The sequence below is a fragment of the Somniosus microcephalus genome, chromosome 3, assembly GCF_052327205.1.
Source record: "Somniosus microcephalus isolate GS21.2 chromosome 3, FLI_Smic_1.0, whole genome shotgun sequence".
In the NCBI taxonomy this organism is placed as follows: Eukaryota; Metazoa; Chordata; class Chondrichthyes; order Squaliformes; family Somniosidae; genus Somniosus; species Somniosus microcephalus.
This window is the reverse complement of record NC_140989.1, coordinates 276,411,685-276,432,394: the sequence shown is the minus strand read 5'-3', so window position 1 is coordinate 276,432,394 and position 20,710 is coordinate 276,411,685. Positions and strand designations below refer to the sequence as shown.

At 46.3% G+C, this 20,710-nt stretch overlaps 1 protein-coding gene across 1 annotated transcript in view; it reads right to left on the bottom strand.

The window, feature by feature from the left end:
* The window catches only part of hmcn1 (hemicentin 1), a 757,099-nt gene that overhangs the window by 229,914 nt on the left and 506,475 nt on the right, over positions 1-20,710 (bottom strand). Inside the window, exons 51-57 of the mRNA XM_085982583.1 lie at positions 8,435-8,548; positions 8,122-8,267; positions 6,265-6,415; positions 5,446-5,652; positions 1,838-1,951; positions 1,206-1,393; positions 27-123 (exon numbers count right to left, since the gene is read on the bottom strand). Coding sequence (XP_085838709.1) covers positions 27-123; positions 1,206-1,393; positions 1,838-1,951; positions 5,446-5,652; positions 6,265-6,415; positions 8,122-8,267; positions 8,435-8,548 — 1,017 coding nt within the window. The remainder of the gene's footprint in view (positions 1-26; positions 124-1,205; positions 1,394-1,837; positions 1,952-5,445; positions 5,653-6,264; positions 6,416-8,121; positions 8,268-8,434; positions 8,549-20,710) is intronic.

Below are 20,710 nucleotides of genomic sequence, written 5' to 3'. Positions count from 1 at the left end.
TGTCTAGTAATAACAAAGTCACTCACCATGGACATTTAAGTTGAAGTATTTTTCTGTGTTTCCAGCTACATTTTCTGCAACACAAACATATCTGCCTGTATCTGACACTTGAGCATTGAGGACCTGTTAGTGACAGTAAGAATGGAATCTTAATAACTTTTACAATGACACAGAAATGCCCAGTCACAAAATGTAAACGTTGTTTTGCTTTACAAGTTTCTTTATATTGTAGGCAGTAACATTAAGCTTCAGCAATGTGTATATAAAATTACAATTTAACATTTGATATTCTGTCCAACTTTTTTCCCTTCAATTTTCTCCCCTCCTGTTGGGAAGGTGCTGACTCGTGCTGGGGTATGTTTCCAAGGCACTGTGGACCTAGACAGTGAATGCTAGCAGGCTAATTGATTGCGAAGGTCACTTTGGCCAAGTATGATCCTGCCATGACCTGGTGTCCACATACACACTCTTTCCAACAGGAGTTACAGGCTGTAAACCTGGCTTTATTTTTTCCTCCCTAGCCCAGGGGCGCGCAGGCCAATTATGGAACCCTACTGCTGCTCCAGCGGCAAAGAACTAAGCCAGCAGACTTGGCCTATCCCGGTCTGTCGGCCTCAGTTCCACGCTAGGGAGTGCACTCACCTGTTGAGCCTTTGGGAGAGGAGTCTGTCCAGTTTTATCTGAAATTTTAATTGTTCTCTTTATTTGTAAAAGCACTTATGTACAGTTGCTGTACTCCTTTACAAATAGACCTTGTAATCCATTTTACTGACTCGTTATCAACAGTCTCCGTGTTTACTGCTCTGTTCCAGTTGACTTTCAGTAAGAGAATAGGTGAAATGATGAAATAAAATTAAATATCTTTTCATGAAAACAAAGGAAACATCTTTCAAACTGAGAAAAGTAATTTCAGGATCATCCATAGATTTAAATGTTTAATGTTTTTTTAAATGTTGTACTGTTTGCAGTTGGTGAGCCAAGCCAACTGCCAATTGCTAGCAAGAGGCCAAGCTATTGTACTGGACATTTCTTTGAAAGTACACTGTGTGCTTTCTGCAACCTCTACAACAGCCTGTTTTTATGAAGTATTTAAAACATAGTGAAATATTTAGCTAGAAGTAGTGTTGGATGAGTTCTTGATTATGAATGAACCAACTTAACAATGCCCCATTAAACATAAACATTGATAATCTTGGGGTCCACACCTGAAGAGTTCGTCCATTGGACAGGAGTTTGTGGGTGTTGTCTGCTCTCAACTGATGCCCGTCCTTCAGCCAGGAAATTTTGGGAGTGGGAGTTCCGCTGACCATACAGTCCAACATGGCAGTCTTGTTTATCAGCACAATGACTTCTTCTGGTAAATCAGTATCAGCCCCTTTAATAGTAGGAGGAGCTAGATGGCAAAGTACAATGCAGTTAAGAATTGTTCAGCCATATCCTTTTCAACATTTTGTCTGTAATACCAAGCTACGGCAACAAAAAATCATCAGTTTGCCCTGCTTTACATAATAAATGAGTTGCTCTCAGTTCCAAGACAGCAGTTCAATTGACATCATAATCTATGCGATTGAGCAGGGCTGACCAAATTCTAGTTATGCAATTAGAATTTCTAATAACCAATAAAATAGCAGGATTTTGGTTACCAGCAGTGAGTCTTGTTTAATTCATTACAAAGTACAGTTTATTCAGTTACATAACTTGTGTTGATAATTGTGACCAAGGGTGGAGGGGGGGGAAATAGAGAGATTCAGCTAATGTTTTTAAAGATATGTAGTTCATAAACTTGAGCATTATTGTGCCACGAAATTCACTGGTTGGTTGCGCCCAAGATACTCACTCATGACTCTCAGTTCATACTGAATAGAATCCTCGCCTGCTTCATTCATAGCCACGCATGTATACCTCCCAGCATCCTCTGTCTGTGCTCTGGGAATTTGTAGCACGCGTCCTCCTAATGGATAATGAGCACAAATTGATATATCGGAATGCTTAGGCTTTAAGGACATATTTCTTTTCAATCTAATACTAAATTACTAAAAGAAATTCAAAAGAAATTCAAATTATATCATAAGTCACGACATCAACTCATTTTATAAATAGTAGTGGATCTCCTGTGGCACTGCTCACAGGTATTCCGGAGCACATTTGTGATATTTAGCTGCAAACCCCCTCACCCCTCCACCCCCAATCCCTTTAAGGCCTTGTTTTGTGGTTGCATTTGGGGAAGAGGTCTAAATAGGTCCCGAGGTAAATCAAAAGCTAATTATCGTCGAAAGTTTCTCAAGATTGGCAGGTGCTTGGTTCTTCTCCTTAGGGAGAGACAAGGTTATCTCAAAGTCAGGAAAAAGACAACTGAACATGAACATGATTTCCAGCATCCGCAGTATTTTGCTATTATGAACATGACTCGCTTTCTTCCTTTTCTAAGATTGTGCAGCTGTGATGTGTTGGTGTTTTACACAAAATATGACATCTGGAGTGTAAAGCATACACTCAAAACAATGATCTTAATAAAATGAAGCCAATGTTAATGACAGTTAAAAGTAGAACTGAAATTACATTGAATTAAGACTGCAAGATATCAGTACAGAATAACATTGTTATATATTTCCTTACAGATGGTGCATCGAAGTTCTACCTGCCACGAGGATGCACCCTTGGCTAATTTTACAAGGACAGGAGTTTTTTTGCATTGTTTGGCTGACTCCCTGGCCTACACTGAGGCGTCCACCTGGCGCAGGGGACAGAGATTGGCTGCAGCAGTCCTCAGAGGCCTGATGCAGCGTGCCATTGCCAGAGGCCTCTTAGCCAACTGCAGAATATATAAAAGCGTTACAGTGTCCTTTCTGGCCTGAGAAGAATTAAGTATCCCTGCTGCCACCCATAGCAATGCTGGTCACCAGGCACGAACAGGCAGCCCCTGTGTCCACTGTTGCTATGGCACAAATGATGGAAATTATTTCAAGTGACATATTTCTGTCATTTTCAGACCATTACAATGCAGCCACTTGAAGTGTTGGGGGACATATTGCACAGTCACTTCTGGTGGGTAAACTCGGACGTGGCAGAGGAACGACCCCAGAGAATTTCCTGCTCAAGTTATGTTTGGGGGGCTGCCATAACTTGTACAGAAAATCTAGGCCAGGATGTCCAAACGATGGCCTGCACTCTGGATCAAGGCCATGTACATGGAGTGCAGCTTGCAGCATCTACACGAAGGACAGGAATGTGCCAGCTTAAAATTGGGCGAGGGGGGAACAATGCCAGCATGGAATTGGTAGGGTTGGGGGGGATGAAAACAACAGTACTATTGTGAAATTCGGGGGAGGGAATGAAAATAACAGTGTAAGCATAAAATTGGAGAGGGATAGTTGAATGCCATCATGAAATTAGAGGGGGGACAAAGAAGAGGCACAATTTGAACTGGGGAGAAAGAGTACCAGCTTGAACTGGAGGAGGAAAAGGGAGAAGAGAATCAGCTTAAATTGAGAGGAAGGGGGAAGATGAGTGCCAACTTGAAGTGGGAGGTGGAAGGAGCAGAGAGGATGCAAAAAGGGCAAGAAATTCTCGGCCATCCTAAGGAGATATGCCATTATACTGAAAACAAAACAATAAGCAGGCATGTTAGTAGGGTTGAAAAAGGGAAAGAAAGATACTCCAATCACAAAAGAAGTTAATGAAAGAAAGAAGAAAGAACTTGCATTTACATATCACCTTTCATGACCTCAAGACGCCTTAAAGCGCTTCACAGCCATTGAAGTACTTTTGAAGTGTAGTCACTGTTGTAATGCAAGGAAATACAGTAGCCAATTTGCAAACAGCAAGATCGCACAAACAGCAATTAAATAAATGAGCTTATATGTTATGTTTTAGTGATTTTGGTTACAAGATATATATTGACTAGGATACAGAGTCAAAAGGCCTATAAAGTGCTTAATAGGAAACGTTTAGATGATATAAAAGGTCAGCTCATCTCAAAGAACAAAATAATGTGCGAGTATCTAAGGATGATAAAAAAAGGGAGCAGCCAACACAAAGAAAAGGCAAAAAAATGGGAAATTGAAAAGAAGGAAAAATAAAAGTTGCAGATGCAGAATGTCTGAAATGAAAACAGACAAATGCTGAAATACACAGTCGGTCTGCCAGTCTGAAGAGAGAATAAACAGGCCAACAGGCAAATCACAGAGAGGCCCAGGCTACATATGTGACCAAAACTAAGGTGTTTGGCAAACTGCTCACCTAAATCTGCTTTTGATCTCTCCAATCTAGAGAGGACCACCCTGTGAGCAGTGAATACAGTATATTAGACTGGAGGAAGTGCATGTAAATTGCTGTCTCAGATAGAAGGAATGCTTGTCACCCTAGACAATGATGTGAGAGGCGATGAATCAAATGGTGTTGCATCTGCTGTGGCTGCATGAAAAGGTGCAGGAAGGTCAGCTGGAACTAGGGGTGGTAGAGTGAAAAAGTAGGGAGCAGTCCCTGCAGAAAGCGCAGAGGGGAGGGGAAGACGCACTTGGTGGTGGGATCATGTTGTTGGTGGCATAAATGGCAGATGATGCTTAGGAGAATGCAAAGGCTGGTGGAGTGAAAGATGAGGACAAGAAAGACCATGTTGTTGCTGTTGAGAAAGCAGGGGTAGTGGGTGAGAGGAACTATTTTGGAGTTCTAAAGCATATTAAAAGGTAATTGAGAGCTTGACATACATTGTAATATAAGTAGATTCTATTTCAATGCAGCATTAATGATAAATAAAATATTGGAGGATTTTAAAAATGATTAATTTTGGTGTTCCTGCAGGCTGTGACTAAGAATTGTTTTTAAGATAATAAAACATCCCAAAATTCACAACTATTTGTGTCAGCTCCATCATTCTGATTGGAAAAGTCTGAATAAACACACCAGCGATATTTCCAGATCTTCAGAAATGTGTGCTAACCAGGATGAGGTGTGCATCCTGAGAGATGGTTCATTTGTACCAGTTAATGGGGTATCCCAAAATCAGCTGAAAGCTGGAATAAATGAATATATTGATAAGAGTGAGGAATATTTGATGCTGCTGGAACCTGGAGCCGAAGCTGCAACTGCAAGATGCTCAGCTGCCATTGTAATTTATGCAATCTGCCATTTATGCCACCTACAACATGATCCCACCGCCAAGCACATCTTTCCTCCCCTCTGCGCTTTCTGCAGGGACTGCTCACTACTTTTTCACTCTACCACCCCTAGTCCCAGCTAACCTTCCTGCACTTTCCCATGCAGCCATAGGGTAAAACAATAGTTATATCCCCAGATATCAGAAATGCAATTTCCAGTGTGCATGATCTGTAACTAAATACCCTATGGTACAAGAGTTAACCTGCAGTGTTTGAGTGACTCTAGCTGTCAGTGACTTCATATTACAAGCAATTTTCTTCCGTCTATGGCAGTAAAATTTGTTCATACCTGGCAGTATCAGAACTTTGTCACTAGACGTCAACAGTTTGCCATCTTTGTACCAAGTGAGAGATGGCGGTGGAACAGCATTGGTCTCGCAGTACAGGGAGATGGGGTTGTTAATGACTACGTCCTTAAAATCAACACTCCTGCTCCCCTCCAGTGCACCACCCTTTGTATCGCGAATATTTACTGGCTTCACAAAACTTGGCGGAACTAAATAAAGGATTAAAAGAATAGTCATAAGATACAAAATAATTTGTTTTTTTTTACAAATCTCTTTCACATTATAAGGTTGCAATTTCTTTACGATAAAAGGCAAAGCATAAGTGCAATTAGAGAACAAGTTAAGTTCAGTATCCAATAGATGTAAAAGGTAAATCTGGTGTAGGCTGTCTAACGGTATACAGAAGAGAATTACATACACAGACATTTACTTAAAAACATTTGAAATTATAGGGAAAAAAAATCATCCAAATTAGTCTTTTTATATGTTTTGTGTAATAGGTAGTATAACAAGGTGAAGTCAGAGGGAACTAAATCCAGCCAAGCCAACTACAAGACTGACAGATCTTTTATTTGCCAATATAGACGTCAGTCTAAACCACAGCACAGTGTTTTAGTGATTAAACATTGACTTCCTACATACTGATTGTAGATTTGACTCATACTGGTGAAGACTTGGTTGAATTCTCTGTTAGCTGTGTGGTTGGCATGGCCAAGAGTCATAGATCATCCCAGCTTGTTTATCTGGGAGTCAAGCGCCCTTCAAAAGATGGTTGTATTACAAAGTACTTATATAAGAATAAGCAGATAATATAATCTAACCTTGAACATTTACATCATAGTCCTTTTCATCCTCTCCAGCGACATTGGTGGCAACACAGGTATATCGTCCTGTATCTGAAATCTGGGTATTCTTGATTTGAATGATACGGCCATTTGCAGTGATAGTGATGTGATCATCTTTCTTGAGAGGCTGGGAATATAAAGGTTTTTTTTTCCCCATGAAAATTCAAAGCTTTCAATCTTCCTTTACTTTACAGTAATAATCATAGAAACACATACACTTTGGGAAAACTGATCTGAACCTCTTGCTGAGCTCTCAACAGATAAGTGGATTGGTTGGAAGGAAACGGATGCTATTGACTGTAGTTTAATAAAAGTATTGCTGTTTTTTCTCCCTCCTTCTCTTGTTAATATGTTTCTATGGGCTGCAAATGCCCTCCATTACCTCACCAATGTGGCTATTCTTATAGTCTGGGCTGACTGTGATGGGCATTACAGCCATGCTAGAACCTGTCCTCACCTGACATCAACCTGTTCACTTTCCTGCAGTAGAATGAGAACTCTGGCTGATGTGTTCATGTATCACTTTAATAATCCACTCAACTATTACCTGATTCACTGAGAACACTAGAGCATTTTGTGCTGGTAACTTCATGTACAATTTGCAATCCCTCACTTATTAAATGTAGAGAATAATAGATACCTGGGGATGACTTTAAGATAGTAATCTAATCAAGAGAACCATAGGAGTTTACAGTACAGAAGGAGGCTATTCGCCCCCACATGTCCATGCCAGCTCTTGCTAAATGAATCTAAAACTAATCCCACTGCTTCGTTCTCAACCCCTAGCCTTGTATCTTCCTCTGCTTCCAATATTTATCCAATTTCCCCTCATCCACATACTTATTAAGTCCCTGGCTGGGACTCCCCTCTGCAATCCTACCCAAAATCGGGTGGGATTGTGGTGAACGACGATGAAAAATTTGGACAGTAGGCCAACCACCACCTCACTGTCCCAATCGAAATTTTCCACCTCCGCTGGGACCACTAATGGCTCCACCTCTCCCACCTGCCAATGCACGGCGCAGGACCCAGATCCCCAGTGGATTTCTCTTCTGTCTGCCCAACTTACTACTGCTTCCTGGGGCACCATGGGGAAGGTGGCTGTAAGCCCAGAAACTGGTGGCAATGACCCAGAGTTCTACCAGTGGTGGTAAAGAACCTGGTGGCTGCCTCCTCTATCCCCAACCCAACCTTTGCGGCCTACCAGGATGCCGATCTTATCATTGGGGCGTTTCTGCCCTTTTAACTGTCTGGATTCTTGTTCTGCAGCACTGCCAGGATTTCATAGCTGGGCAAGCGCGGTGGGAATCCTACCGGGAACTCGCCATGCAACGATGACCCCTGACTGAAGAATCTGGGTCGGGGTTCCAGCAGTAAAGATGGGCACAAGCCCAGTTTGATATCATCAGTGAACATTATTGTTCATTGGTTCTATGCCATCCTTCAGTTGCTATTAAGACAAATATTCCATACTGTCTTAAATATCAGAGATCAATTCCCAGCCAGCTAGTCAGATTCCTCAGAGTTTATAAGCTATTCAGAAAGAGGAATACATTTTTTGGACATTCAGATTATATGAAATCAGAACTATTCCTTTTTAAATACAGTTTAGGAACATTTGCTCTTTAAAAATGGCAATTCAATCTCTTCTCCAATTGGAATTCTCTAAATTGGTATTGCTTTCATTATCTGCTAGTGTTCACTGTGACACTTGAATGGTTAACCTGACTGCATTATGGACAATACAAGTTGTATCAGAAACATCTTTTCCCACAATACAAATGTGTTACTTCAAATGCTCATTCAATATTATACATGAAGGACTAAACACACCTGTCCATCTTTGTACCAGCGAAGGGAGGCTGCTGGGATTGCGTGAGACTCGCACTCAAGAGTCAGGCTGCTGTTTACTTTGATCTTAATTTCTTTAGGTGACAGACCAAAACCTGGGACATCATCTTTGTTGATAGTGGGAGGGACTAGGCAAATAAAATATAACAGCAAACCATTACACTCCAAATATCCTGATTAAAGTGGACTTAGCAGCAATATTCTCCATTAACAGACTTACTAAATGGAGTGGTTGCTAATCTATTAGGCATTTCACAGAATTTCAGAATAACTGAACTACACTGAGAGCACTTACTGTACACTTTTACTTCATAATTCTTTAGTGTTTCTCCAGCTTCATTAGTAGCAATACAGGTATATCTTCCTGCATCCTCTTCCTGAGCATTCAGAATCTGAAGAGTTCGACCCCCTGAAGTTGGGAAGGAAAGGCGGAGGCAGAATTAGCTGAACTTACACTAGCAATGAAACTTGTGAAGTGAGATCTGCAAAGTCTCAATATTAGCCAAAGTGGGGACTTGAACTCATGTCTTCCATATTTGAAGTCCAAATCTAATACTTTTCATTAGAAGTCCTGTATGTTGACCATATTATTATGTAATTTTATTCAAACTTAATCAGGTGAAATAATTAGGGTTTGATAGGATATCAACTGGTTGGTAGCTCTGACCAGTCAGTTAATCATCATGACCTGATGCTCTTCCTTCTGTCAACTCTCCCAGCTGTATGCCCATTGTCACTCTTCCATTTATGCTTTCCCATGCACTGTCCCAGCATCTCAGTTTTGACTTCACACATAGTCTGTTCCCAGCTGCCACCTATTCCATTATCTTCTGAGGATAGTGGCATGCATGTTCTGCCCATGACAATCTTCTAGCTTTCTTAGTAATTACAATTCTGATTTATACCAATACCTTTGTAGACAATCTTACAATTGAGCGTATTACTTAACTACAATGTTTGACTTAGCTCATGTCCAAGTTAGGTATGAGTTTTCTGTTCTTATATCAGTTCCAATGAATGATAGCAACACAGTTAGAAAATCACAAAGTAGTAAAGGTGTTCAAATTGGACAGTCTTTCAGTTTATTTATAAAAGGTTTATAATATTAATCTGCTACTGAATGTCCACTGTGCATTTCATTATTAAGATATCATACTCTCAAAGCATAATAAAGACTTCCCGGGCAGAAGATCATCAACAGTTTCTTTATTTTAACACTTGGTGGGAAGATTATAAGCACATTTATAAAGCACAGGATTACAACTTCACTATGTCTAAATCTCCCCCTGCCTTGATTTTAATATTGTACTTCTGAAAATCGTTCATGAAAGTTTGAGTGAGGGCTTGAGCTTTAGAACCTGAGTCTAATAGTCGCAGCCTGGTGCCGAGATGTAGGTAGAATGTTGAAGCACACGATTGAGTGTTTTTTTTTAATATGCATGTAACATTAAAAATGGCATTTAAAAAAAATGATTTTAAAGTGAAGGTTAAGCTAGTCAAAGAGCTTAATGGTGAGCAAGAATTGACTAAAAGAAATTAGAATTTGCAGCATATGAATGTTATGCTGTGGGAATGGACGGGTTACCAATATATTGTGACATCTTAACTGAAATGGTGTGTATTATGCAATTCATAGAATGGAAGAAATTATGGATGAAAAGTAGGATTTTAAACCCATCAAACTCATCCACTCCACAAACTACGGCCCTGATTTTAAGTACGGGCAAGGTTTTGGGTGGGTGGGTAGCGGTGTGAGTTAGTATCTCACCCGCTGCTCCAGAATCGAGGCCTGGGCTACTTTAATTCCCAAGCCACAATTTAAATCCCACCGGCCAATTTCCCACCCGTTCTGAGTGAGAAGTCAGTGGGAAGCAGTAGAAAATCGCGTTGCCCAGAGGTCACCTGCCAACAGCAGGTAGGTGGTGGGAGCAGCTGCCGGGGCCGTCTCGCTGGAATCTTGTGATCGGGAAGGGGGAACGAGTCTGCGGCAGGAAACGCCAAAACTTTCCTTGTGGAGTTCGGTGGCGCACATCTGCTTCTCTTGGCCCCACAAGGAAAGTAACACAACTTATCTTTTTGGGCCTCTTATGGCCCAAATCCTCTTCCCCGCTGCCTTCATCTAGAGGGAAAGCCACTGTGGCTTCCTGCTCAGGCTATCCAGTTAAAACCGCAGTCGGGCCACAATGACGTCATCGGGACATGATATAGATATGTAAAAGTGGAACCTGCCAGCTTTGGGTGGGTGTCCTTGCCGGCTGCCCGGTAGAGATGGTTAAAATTGGGAATGGTCAGCTCCCTATGGCTCTAGGGCAGGTAAATAAACTGGGCGATTTTAACTGGCTAGCCAGTTTCCGCCGGGCAGGTAGAGGTGAAATTGACCCCTATGTATAATTTGCCTCATCACGAGCTGTTATCCATATGTTGCAAGCATAAGAGATTGTCAAAAGCAGTCCTGAAATAGGGTCTAAGTGGGAGTCTCAAGGTAGCAGTGAAGTGAAGTTGAAGGTCTAATTTCTGACTCTCATTGGGCACTATGTTGCCCCCTTTGACAACTGCAGTGGTGGTGATGCGCTATCAATTACTCATAAAAGACTGAGAGTTAAGAGAGTAACTAAAGGCTTTTATTAACAAAAGAATGAAGGTCTGCCTCGAGTGGTCGACCGGTCCAGAAATACAAAGGGCTGGGGAGCAGTCACCTTTATACTAGGACTTGTGGGAGGAGTCAGCCGAGGCATGTCCAGGCATGTACACAGTGGAATACAAACAGTGAGTGGTTTACCACAGGTGGGAAACCGTTACTCAACTCCCTCAATCTCCTGAGGGAGGCAAACAACCACAGACAAAACCTCCTGATGATGCGTTTCTGTGAAACATCTGCATGTCCCCTAAAGTAATCAAGCAAAATTGCAGGAAGTTCAGCCCACCTTACTACCCACAATACTGGGCTCTGACCTATTGTGTGCCACAGAGGAATCATCCATAGTCCCAGCAGCACAAGAACCATTCTCTTCCACCGAAAAAATGATCATTTGTGTTTATTCTTCAATCCCGTTGTTGTTGAGATAGTTGTCCAGTTCTTTTTAAACAACTGGTTTTCGCTAAGAGTCTATTCTATATATCTGCTACTCTCCAAGAAACATTTCCCCCCAAATTTCTAGCCTTGCTTGAGGTTTGTTCATTTTGTATTTACGTCTATTTTGAATCAGAATCTGCTTGTTTCTACATTAGGCCGTATTTTATGACCTCCACGGGTGCGTACGCGCCCGTAAGGGCCGCGCAAGTGGCGGGTTTAGGCATGTGAAGTGCATTCACTGAAATTCGGCACTTGTGATCTCTTGACAGATCCTCCGCATTCACGGGAGAAGGGCCTCCGCGGGTGGAGAGTTGCGCTTTTTGCACAACTTCCGCCTGCTGAATGCCTGTCAAATTCTTACACCTGGTAAAAGCAGGCGTAAGGCCTGCTTTTACCAGCGTAAGAGTTTTAAAAAATAGAAAAATAAAATTTGATCACTCATTTATAAATTAAAAATACTCTTCAAAAAAGTTTTTTAGCCCCGTAAAAGCATTTAATTTTTTTTCCCAAAAATTAAGTTTTTGTTTAAAATATTTAATTAAATGGCATTTTAATTAATTTTAAATATTTAATTTAATATTTTTTAATTTAATGTGTTGGTGATCCCCATTCATAGTTCTGTACAGAACTGTCAAAAGTGTCAAAAGTATGAACCTTCTTCCATTGGTTGGGCAGCCCACATGATCCCAGGAGCGCCTACTATGTGGGGTTCTGCCCGCACAGACCTGGAGAGGCCTAGGATCGCAAGTCGCCATTCCACCAGGTACTTTCGTAGACATTTTGCAGGTCGGAGGCGTCCGCCCGCGGGAAGCCTCTGATCGCAAAAGTTGGCCCATTATGTCTGCTTCTCATTATTTTAAGGATATAGGGCCCATTCCTCTTAATCATAATTTCTCTACTTAGACAAGCTGCGATTCATTCTAGAGTATTGCATATTGAGTGTTGTATATTATACTAAGGGACATTTCTACATATTAATTGCACAAACGGTATACTGATGTTACATGTAAATTAAGCGTAATATAATGTGTATTACAGCATCTTCAAGAAGGTTGAAATTATTTGTGTTACAATTGGATATTAAGAGCTCCGCCAATGACCTAATGGGTGAAGACACTGTCCAGTGCAGCACCTCATTCATACAGACCAGAAAGCCCCAGCTTTGATTCCCACTCTCTGCTGAGTTAGTGAATCTACTTCAGATCAGTACAGTAGTTTACAATACTACAACTTTCCTCAGCACCCCTGTTCAAGAATGCAAAGTGTTGAAAATAAAGGTTTCAATGTTTGACACTACATTAACAGAAACTTTACATGAACATTGCATAAAACACCCAAGTGGCTACCCTTGTGTGTTGTTAGTTGGTATGATGGCACTAGGATGAGGTTGAGTGTGAGGGGTGGTTAGTGAGATGGGGGAGTGATAATGTAGATAGAGAGGGATGGGTGGAGGTGCAAGGTAAGTTGGTGTGAGTAAGGATGTGCAGGAGTAGGGAAGGGAAGGCAGAGTGATGGGGATGTGATGAGTGTCACAGCAGGATGAGGTTGAGTGTGGCTTTGCAGTAATGTTTCTTGATCTAATGAGATCATCGAAAGGCTTGCGCCACTGCAGCCTGGTCCTCCTGACGACATCCCTGCTTGTGCCCTCCTGTGCAATGTGCAACCAGGCTGCGTTGGTCTCCTGGGGAGGTCTCTTCTGCCCATGGGAAGGGAAGGGAACCTCCCTGTGTGCTGTGACTCCCTCCATAAGCATATGGAGGGAGTCATGTGAGAGCCTGGGTGCAGCCCTGCACCTCTGTGCATTGCTCGTCAGTGGTTGCAGCACCTCAATGTTGTAGAACACTGAGAGCAGAACTGTCAAAATCAATTTGCGCATGGTCCCTTTAAGGAAACCGGCTGATGACGCATCATCAAATTACATCATCAGACCTGCTTCCTTCAATTGGTCGGCAAATGCGCTGGGCGGGCTTATCAAGCCCAATAAGGGGAAAATCATTTTGGACAGCGGGATGGAGCCAGCAGCGAGGCCAGGACCTGCCACCGACCCGCCGAGATTGGTAAAATCCAGCCCTGCGTGTCTTGGTAAGAATTCTTCAATCTCATTGGTTAGGGAGATACACAGTTGCTTGCTCTGTTCACACAGGTCCCAGATCCCCTACAGAGGGCGCCGTGCTGAAATGGATTTCTAATCATCGCAAGTTTCTGTGCAAAAGCTCATAGAAAGTCTGTGGCAAGCATAAGTGTAATGAACAGCTGGCACCATTCCTTTGCTGTTGACCACAAAAATCCAGGCCATTGTACCACAAAAGGGTGAGCGCCAGGCAGAGTAGCAGGCGCAGGCAGGTAGTGCAGGGGTCCCCTGTGGCCAGCCCCCTCTCAAACAGATCTACCACTTTGGATATTGTTGAGGGAGATGGCTTCTCGGGGGAAGGCAGCAGCAGCCCACTTCCTGGCACCATGGGTGGTTCTGCTGCATAGGACGGGAGGAAAAAGAGCAGGAGAGCTATAGTGATTGGGGATTCTATTGTAAGGGGAATAGACAGGCGTTTCTGCAGCCGCAAACGAGACTCCAGGATGGTATGTTGCCTCCCTGGCGCAAGGGTCAAGGGTGTCGCGGGGTGGCTGCAGGGCATTCTGGAGGGGGAGGGAGAACAACCAGTTGTCGTGGTGCATATAGGTACCAACGATATAGGTAAAAAATGGGATGAGGTCCGAAAAGCTGAATATAGGGAGTTAGGAGGTAAATTAAAAAATAGGACCTCAAAGGTAGTAATCTCAGGATTGCTACCAGTGCCACGTGCTCGTCAGATTAGAAATAGAAGGATATTTCAGATGAATACGTGGCTAGAGGAATGGTGCAAGGGGGAGGGATTCAAATTCCTGGGACATTGGAACTGGTTCTGGGGGAGGTGAGACCAGTACAAACTGGACAGTTTGCACCTGGGTGGGACCGGGACCGATGTCCTAGGAGGAGTGTTTGCTGGTGCTGTTGGGGAGAGTTTAAACTAAAATGGCAGGGGGTTGGGAACCTGTGCAGGGAGACAGAGGAAAGGGAAGCAAGGATAGAAACAAAAGACAGGAAGGAGAAAAGCAAAAGTAGAAGGCAGATAAATCAAGGGTGTAAATCAAACAGGGCTACAGTAAATAATAATTCTAAAAAGGACTAACAGTTCTTTAAAAACAAGCCTGAAGGCTTTGTGTCTTAATGCGAGGAGCATTCATAATGAGGTGGATGAATTAGCTGCGGAAATAGATATAAATGGATATGATGTAATTGGAATTACAGAGACATGGCTTCAGGGTGACCAAGGATGGGAATTCAACATCCAGTGGTATTCAATATTCAGGAAGGACAGGCAAAAAGGAAAAGGAGGTGGGGTAGCATTGCTGGTTAAAGAGGAGATTAACACAATAGTAAGGAAGGATATTAGCTCTGATGATGTGGAATCTGTATGGGTAGAGCTGAGAAATACCAAGGGGCAGAAAACGTTAGTGGGAGTTGTATACAGACCCCCAAACAGTAATGCTGAGGTTGGGGACGGCATCAAATGGGAAATTAGAGACGCATGCAATAAGGGCACAGCAGTTATCATGGGTGACTTTAATCTACATATAGATTGGGATAACCAAATTAGTAACAATACTGTGGAGGAGGAATTCCTGGAGTGTATACGGGATGGTTTCCTGGACCAATATGTTGAGGAACCAACTAGAGATCAGGCCACCTTAGACTGGGTATTATGTAATGAGAAAGGATTAATTAGCAATGTTGTTGTGCGAGGCCCCTTGGGGAGGAGCGATCATAATATGATAGAATTCCTCATTAAGATGGAGTGTGAAGTAGTTGACTCAGAGACTAGGGTCCTGAATTTAAATAAAGGAAACTACGATGGTATGAGGCACGAGTTGGCTAGGATGGATTGGGGAACGTTACTTAAAGGGTTGACGGTGGATAGGCAATGGCAAACATTTAAAGATCGCATGGATGAACTACAGAATTTGTTCATCCCTGTTCGGCATAAAAATAAAACAAAAAAGGTGGCGCAACCGTGGCTAACAAGGGAAATTAGGGATAGCATAAGATCCAAGGAGAAGACATATAAATTGGCCAGAAAAAGCAGCAAACCTGAGGATTGGAACAGTTTAGGATTCAGCAAAGGAGGACAAAGGGATTAATTAAGAGGGGGAAAATAGAATATGAGAGTAAGCTTGCAGGAAACATAAAAACTGACTGTAAAAGCTTCTATAGATATGTGAAGAGAAAACGATTGGTGAAGTCAAGCATAGGTCCCTTGCAGTCAGAATCAGGGGAATTTATAATGGGGAACAAAGAAATGGCTTCACAAAGGAGGACACAATTAACCTCCCAGAGATGTCGGGGAACATAGGGTCTAATGAGAGGGAGGAATCGAATGAAATCAGTATTTGTAGGGGAATGGTGTTAGGGAAATTGACGGGATTGATAATCTACATCCTAGGGTACTTAAGGAAGTGGCCCTAGAAATAATAGATGCATTGCTGGTCATCTTCCAACATTCAATGGAATCTGGAACAGTACCCATGGATTGGAGGGTAGCTAATGTAACCCCACTATTTAAAAAAGGTGGTAGAGAGAAAACGGGGAATTATAGACCGGTAAGCCTGACATTGGCAGTGGGAAAAATGCTAGAGTCCATTATAAAAGATGTAATAGCAGAGCACTTGGAAAACAGTGACAGGATCAGACAAATCAGCATGGATTTACAAAAGGTAAATCATGCTTGACTAATCTACTGGAACTTTTTGCGGATGTAACTGGTAGAATAGATAAGGGAGAACCAGTGGATGTGTGTATTTGGACTTTCAGAAGGCTTTCGATAAGGTCCCGCATAAGTGATTGGTGTGCAAAGCTAAACCACATGGGATTGGGGGTAAGGTACTGACTTGGATAGAGAACTGGTTGGCAGACAGGAAGCAAAGAGTTGTAATAAACGGGTCTTTTTCCGAGTGGCAGGCAGTGACTAGTGGGGTACCGCAGGGATCAGTGCTAGGACCCCAGCTATTCACAATATATATTAATGATCTAGACGAGGGATCTAGATGTAATATCTCCAAGTTTGTAGACGACACAAAGCTGGGTGGACGTGTGTGCTGTGAGGAGGATGCAGAGAACGTCCAATATGAATTGGACAGGTTGGGTGATTGGGCAGATGCATGGCAGATGCAGTATAATGTAGATAAATGCGAGGTTATCCACTTTGGTGGCAAAAACAGGAAGACAGATTATTATCTGAATGGCAATAGATTGGGAAAAGGGGAAGTGCAACGAGACCTGGGTGTCCTTGTGCACCAGTCGCTGAAGGTAAGCATGCAGCTGCAGCAGGCGGTTAAGAAGGCAAATGGTATGTTGGCCTTCATAGCGAGAGGATTAGAGTACAGGAGCAAGTATGTCTTGCTGCAGTTGTACAGGGCCTTGGCGAGACCACACCTTGAGTATTGTGTGCAGTTTTGGTCGCCTTATATGAGGAAGAATGCTCTTGCCATGGAGGGAGTGCAGCGAAGATTCACCAGACTGATACCTGGGATGGCAGGAATGACGTATGAAGAGAGATTGGGTCGATTAGGCTTATATTCACTAGAGTTTAGAAGAATGAGAGGGGATCTCATTGAAACTTATAAAATTCTAACAGGACTAGACAGACTAGATGCAGGAAGGATGTTCTCAATGTCAGGAGTGTCCAGAGCCAGGGGTAAGCCATTTAGGACTGAGATGAGGAGGAATTTCTTCCCCCAGAAAGTGGTGAACCTGTGGAATTCTCCACCACAGAAAGCAGTTGAGGCCAACTTATTAAATACCAGCTGAAGTGCCTAATGTGTGGATAATGAGCGGAGTTTTGAACGTTTTTTGGATACCGTCGGCACAATTTTTGTCCGACCAAAAAGGTAAATACGCCTACAAGAGTCCACTAATGATGAGCTTTCTTTTGATATAACATATGTGTAGATACGCTCTATAACTTTTGATTGTATAGCCGGACAAAGAGACAGAGAGACATACTGTTTTATTATATATATAGACTAGCTGGAGTGCCCGGCGGTGCCGAGGCTTTTTTGAGGGCATGTTATTGTTGGAAGAGAGAGAGAGCGCGACTGGGGAGGAAGAGAGAGAGAGCGCGACTGGGGAGGAAGAGAGAGAGAGCGCGACTGGGGGGGAAGAGAGAGAGCGACTGGGGGGGAAGAGAGAGAGCGACTGGGGGGGAAGAGAGAGAGCGACTGGGGGGGGAAGAGAGAGAGCGACTGGGGGGGGAAGAGAGAGAGCGACTGGGGGGGGAAGAGAGAGAGCGACTGGGGGGGAAGAGAGAGAGCGACTGGGGGGGAAGAGAGAGAGCGACTGGGGGGGAAGAGAGAGAGCGACTGGGGGGGAAGAGAGAGAGCGACTGGGGGGGAAGAGAGAGAGCGACTGGGGGGGAAGAGAGAGAGCGACTGGGGGGGAAGAGAGAGAGCGACTGGGGGGGAAGAGAGAGAGCGACTGGGGGGGAAGAGAGAGAGCGACTGGGGGGGAAGAGAGAGAGCGACTGGGGGGGAAGAGAGAGAGCGACTGGGGGGGAAGAGAGAGAGCGACTGGGGGGGAAGAGAGAGAGCGACTGGGGGGGAAGAGAGAGAGCGACTGGGGGGGAAGAGAGAGAGCGACTGGGGGGGAAGAGAGAGAGCGACTGGGGGGGAAGAGAGAGCGACTGGGGGGGATGAGAGAGAGCGACTGGGGGGGATGAGAGAGAGCGACTGGGGGGGATGAGAGAGAGCGACTGGGGGGGAAGAGAGAGAGCGACTGGGGGGGAAGAGAGAGAGCGACTGGGGGGGAAGAGAGAGAGCGACTGGGGGGGAAGAGAGAGAGCGACTGGGGGGAAGAGAGAGAGCGACTGGGGGGGAAGAGAGAGAGCGACTGGGGGGGAAGAGAGAGAGCGACTGGGGGGAAGAGAGAGAGCGACTGGGGGGAAGAGAGAGAGCGACTGGGGGGGAAGAGAGAGAGCGACTGGGGGGGAAGAGAGAGAGCGACTGGGGGGGAAGAGAGAGAGCGACTGGGGGGGAAGAGATAGAGCGACTGGGGGGGAAGAGAGAGAGCGACTGGGGGGGAAGAGGGAGAGCGACTGGGGGGAAGAGGGAGAGCGACTGGGGGGGGAAGAGAGAGAGCGACTGGGGGGGGAAGAGAGAGAGCGACTGGGGGGGAAGAGAGAGAGCGACTGGGGGGGAAGAGAGAGAGCGACTGGGGGGAAGAGAGAGAGCGACTGGGGGGGAAGAGAGAGAGCGACTGGGGGGGAAGAGAGAGAGCGACTGGGGGGGAAGAGAGAGAGCGACTGGGGGGGGAAGAGAGAGAGCGACTGGGGGGGAAGAGAGAGAGCGACTGGGGGGAAGAGAGAGAGCGACTGGGGGGGAAGAGAGAGAGCGACTGGGGGGAAGAGAGAGAGCGACTGGGGGGGAAGAGAGAGAGCGACTGGGGGGGAAGAGAGAGAGCGACTGGGGAGGAAGAGAGAGAGCGACTGGGGGGAAGAGAGAGAGCGACTGGGGGGAAGAGAGAGAGCGACTGGGGGGAAGAGAGAGAGCGACTGGGGGGGAAGAGAGAGAGCGACTGGGGGGGAAGAGAGAGCGCGACTGGGGGGGAAGAGAGAGAGCGACTGGGGGGGAAGAGAGAGAGCGACTGGGGGGAAGAGAGAGAGCGACTGGGGGGAAGAGAGAGGGCGACTGGGGGGAAGAGAGAGAGCGACTGGGGGGAAGAGAGAGAGCGACTGGGGGGGAAGAGAGAGAGCGACTGGGGGGGAAGAGAGAGAGCGACTGGGGGGAAGAGAGAGAGCGACTGGGGGGGAAGAGAGAGAGCGACTGGGGGGGAAGAGAGAGAGCGACTGGGGGGAAGAGAGAGAGCGACTGGGGGGGAAGAGAGAGAGCGACTGGGGGGGAAGAGAGAGAGCGACTGGGGGGGAAGAGAGAGAGCGACTGGGGGGAAGAGAGAGAGCGACTGGGGGGAAGAGAGAGAGCGACTGGGGGGGAAGAGAGAGAGCGACTGGGGGGGAAGAGAGAGAGCGACTGGGGGGAAGAGAGAGAGCGACTGGGGGGAAGAGAGAGAGCGACTGGGGGGAAGACAGAGAGCGACTGGGGGAAGACAGAGAGCGACTGGGGGGAAGACAGAGAGCGACTGGGGGGAAGACAGAGAGCGACTGGGGGGAAGACAGAGAGCGACTGGGGGGAAGACAGAGAGCGACTGGGGGGAAGACAGAGAGCGACTGGGGGGAAGAGAGAGAGCGACTGGGGGGGAAGAGAGAGAGCGACTGGGGGGGAAGAGAGAGAGCGACTGGGGGGGAAGAGAGAGAGCGACTGGGGGGGAAGAGAGAGAGCGACTGGGGGGGAAGAGAGAGAGCGACGGGGGGGAAGAGAGAGAGCGACTGGGGGGAAGAGAGAGAGCGACTGGGGGGGAAGAGAGAGAGCGACTGGGGGGGAAGAGAGAGAGCGACTGGGGGGGAAGAGAGAGAGCGACTGGGGGGGAAGAGAGAGAGCGACTGGGGGGAAGAGAGAGAGCGACTGGGGGGGAGAGAAGAGAGCGACTGGGGGGGAAGAGAGAGCGCGACTGGGGGGGAAGAGAGAGCGCGACTGGGGGGGAAGAGAGAGCGCGACTGGGGGGGAAGAGAGAGCGCGACTGGGGGGGGGGGGAAGAGAGAGCGCGACTGGGGGGGGGGAAGAGAGAGCGCGACTGGGGGGGGGAAGAGAGAGCGCGACTGGGGGGGGGAAGAGAGAGCGCGACTGGGGGGGAAGAGAGCGCGCGACTGGGGGGGAAGAGAGAGCGCGACTGGGGGGGGAAGGTGGCCCGATGGACCCCTGCGAAGGAAGGAAGAAGGTAAGCTCTCCCTCCCTGTCCCACCCCCTCACTCTTTCCCTCCCTCAACCTCTCTCTCCCTCCCCCGTCTCTCCCTGCTTTACTCTCTCCCTCACCCTCTCCCCGTCCTCTCCCTCCCTCCCCCTCTCCTCACCCTCTCCCTCCCTCACCCTCTCTCTCTCCCTCCCCGTCTCTCCCTCCCTCCCCCCTTGTCCTCTCCCTCCCTCCCCCTCTCCCCTCCCCCCACCCTCTCTCTCTTCCCTCTCCCTCCTTGCCCCTCTCCTCTCTCCCTCCCTGCCCCTCTCCCTCTCCTCCCTCCCTATTTCTCTGTCTCTCTGACGTCTGTTCCCCTCTGCCGCTCTCAGTTTTTCTGCCGTTTTTTGTGTGCGAGCTCGCCGGCCACTCAGGCTCTGTATGGAAATCATCTTGGCGCCGGTGCCCCGATTTGCTACTCCAGGCCCCGCCGTCCGCCCGCTCTCTGGGGCAAGGTAAGAGCCGGGCTCCGGCCCCACACGCACACCGCCAGGGATCAGCACCCGGGGAACCCGCCCGCCGCCCAACGTGAACAACAAAGACCTTCCTCACATGTCACGGAGTTGAAGTCTCCGGAAGCGGCCACGGTGCCCCGGGCCTCTTCCCCCGCGCATTCAGGAGGCGCG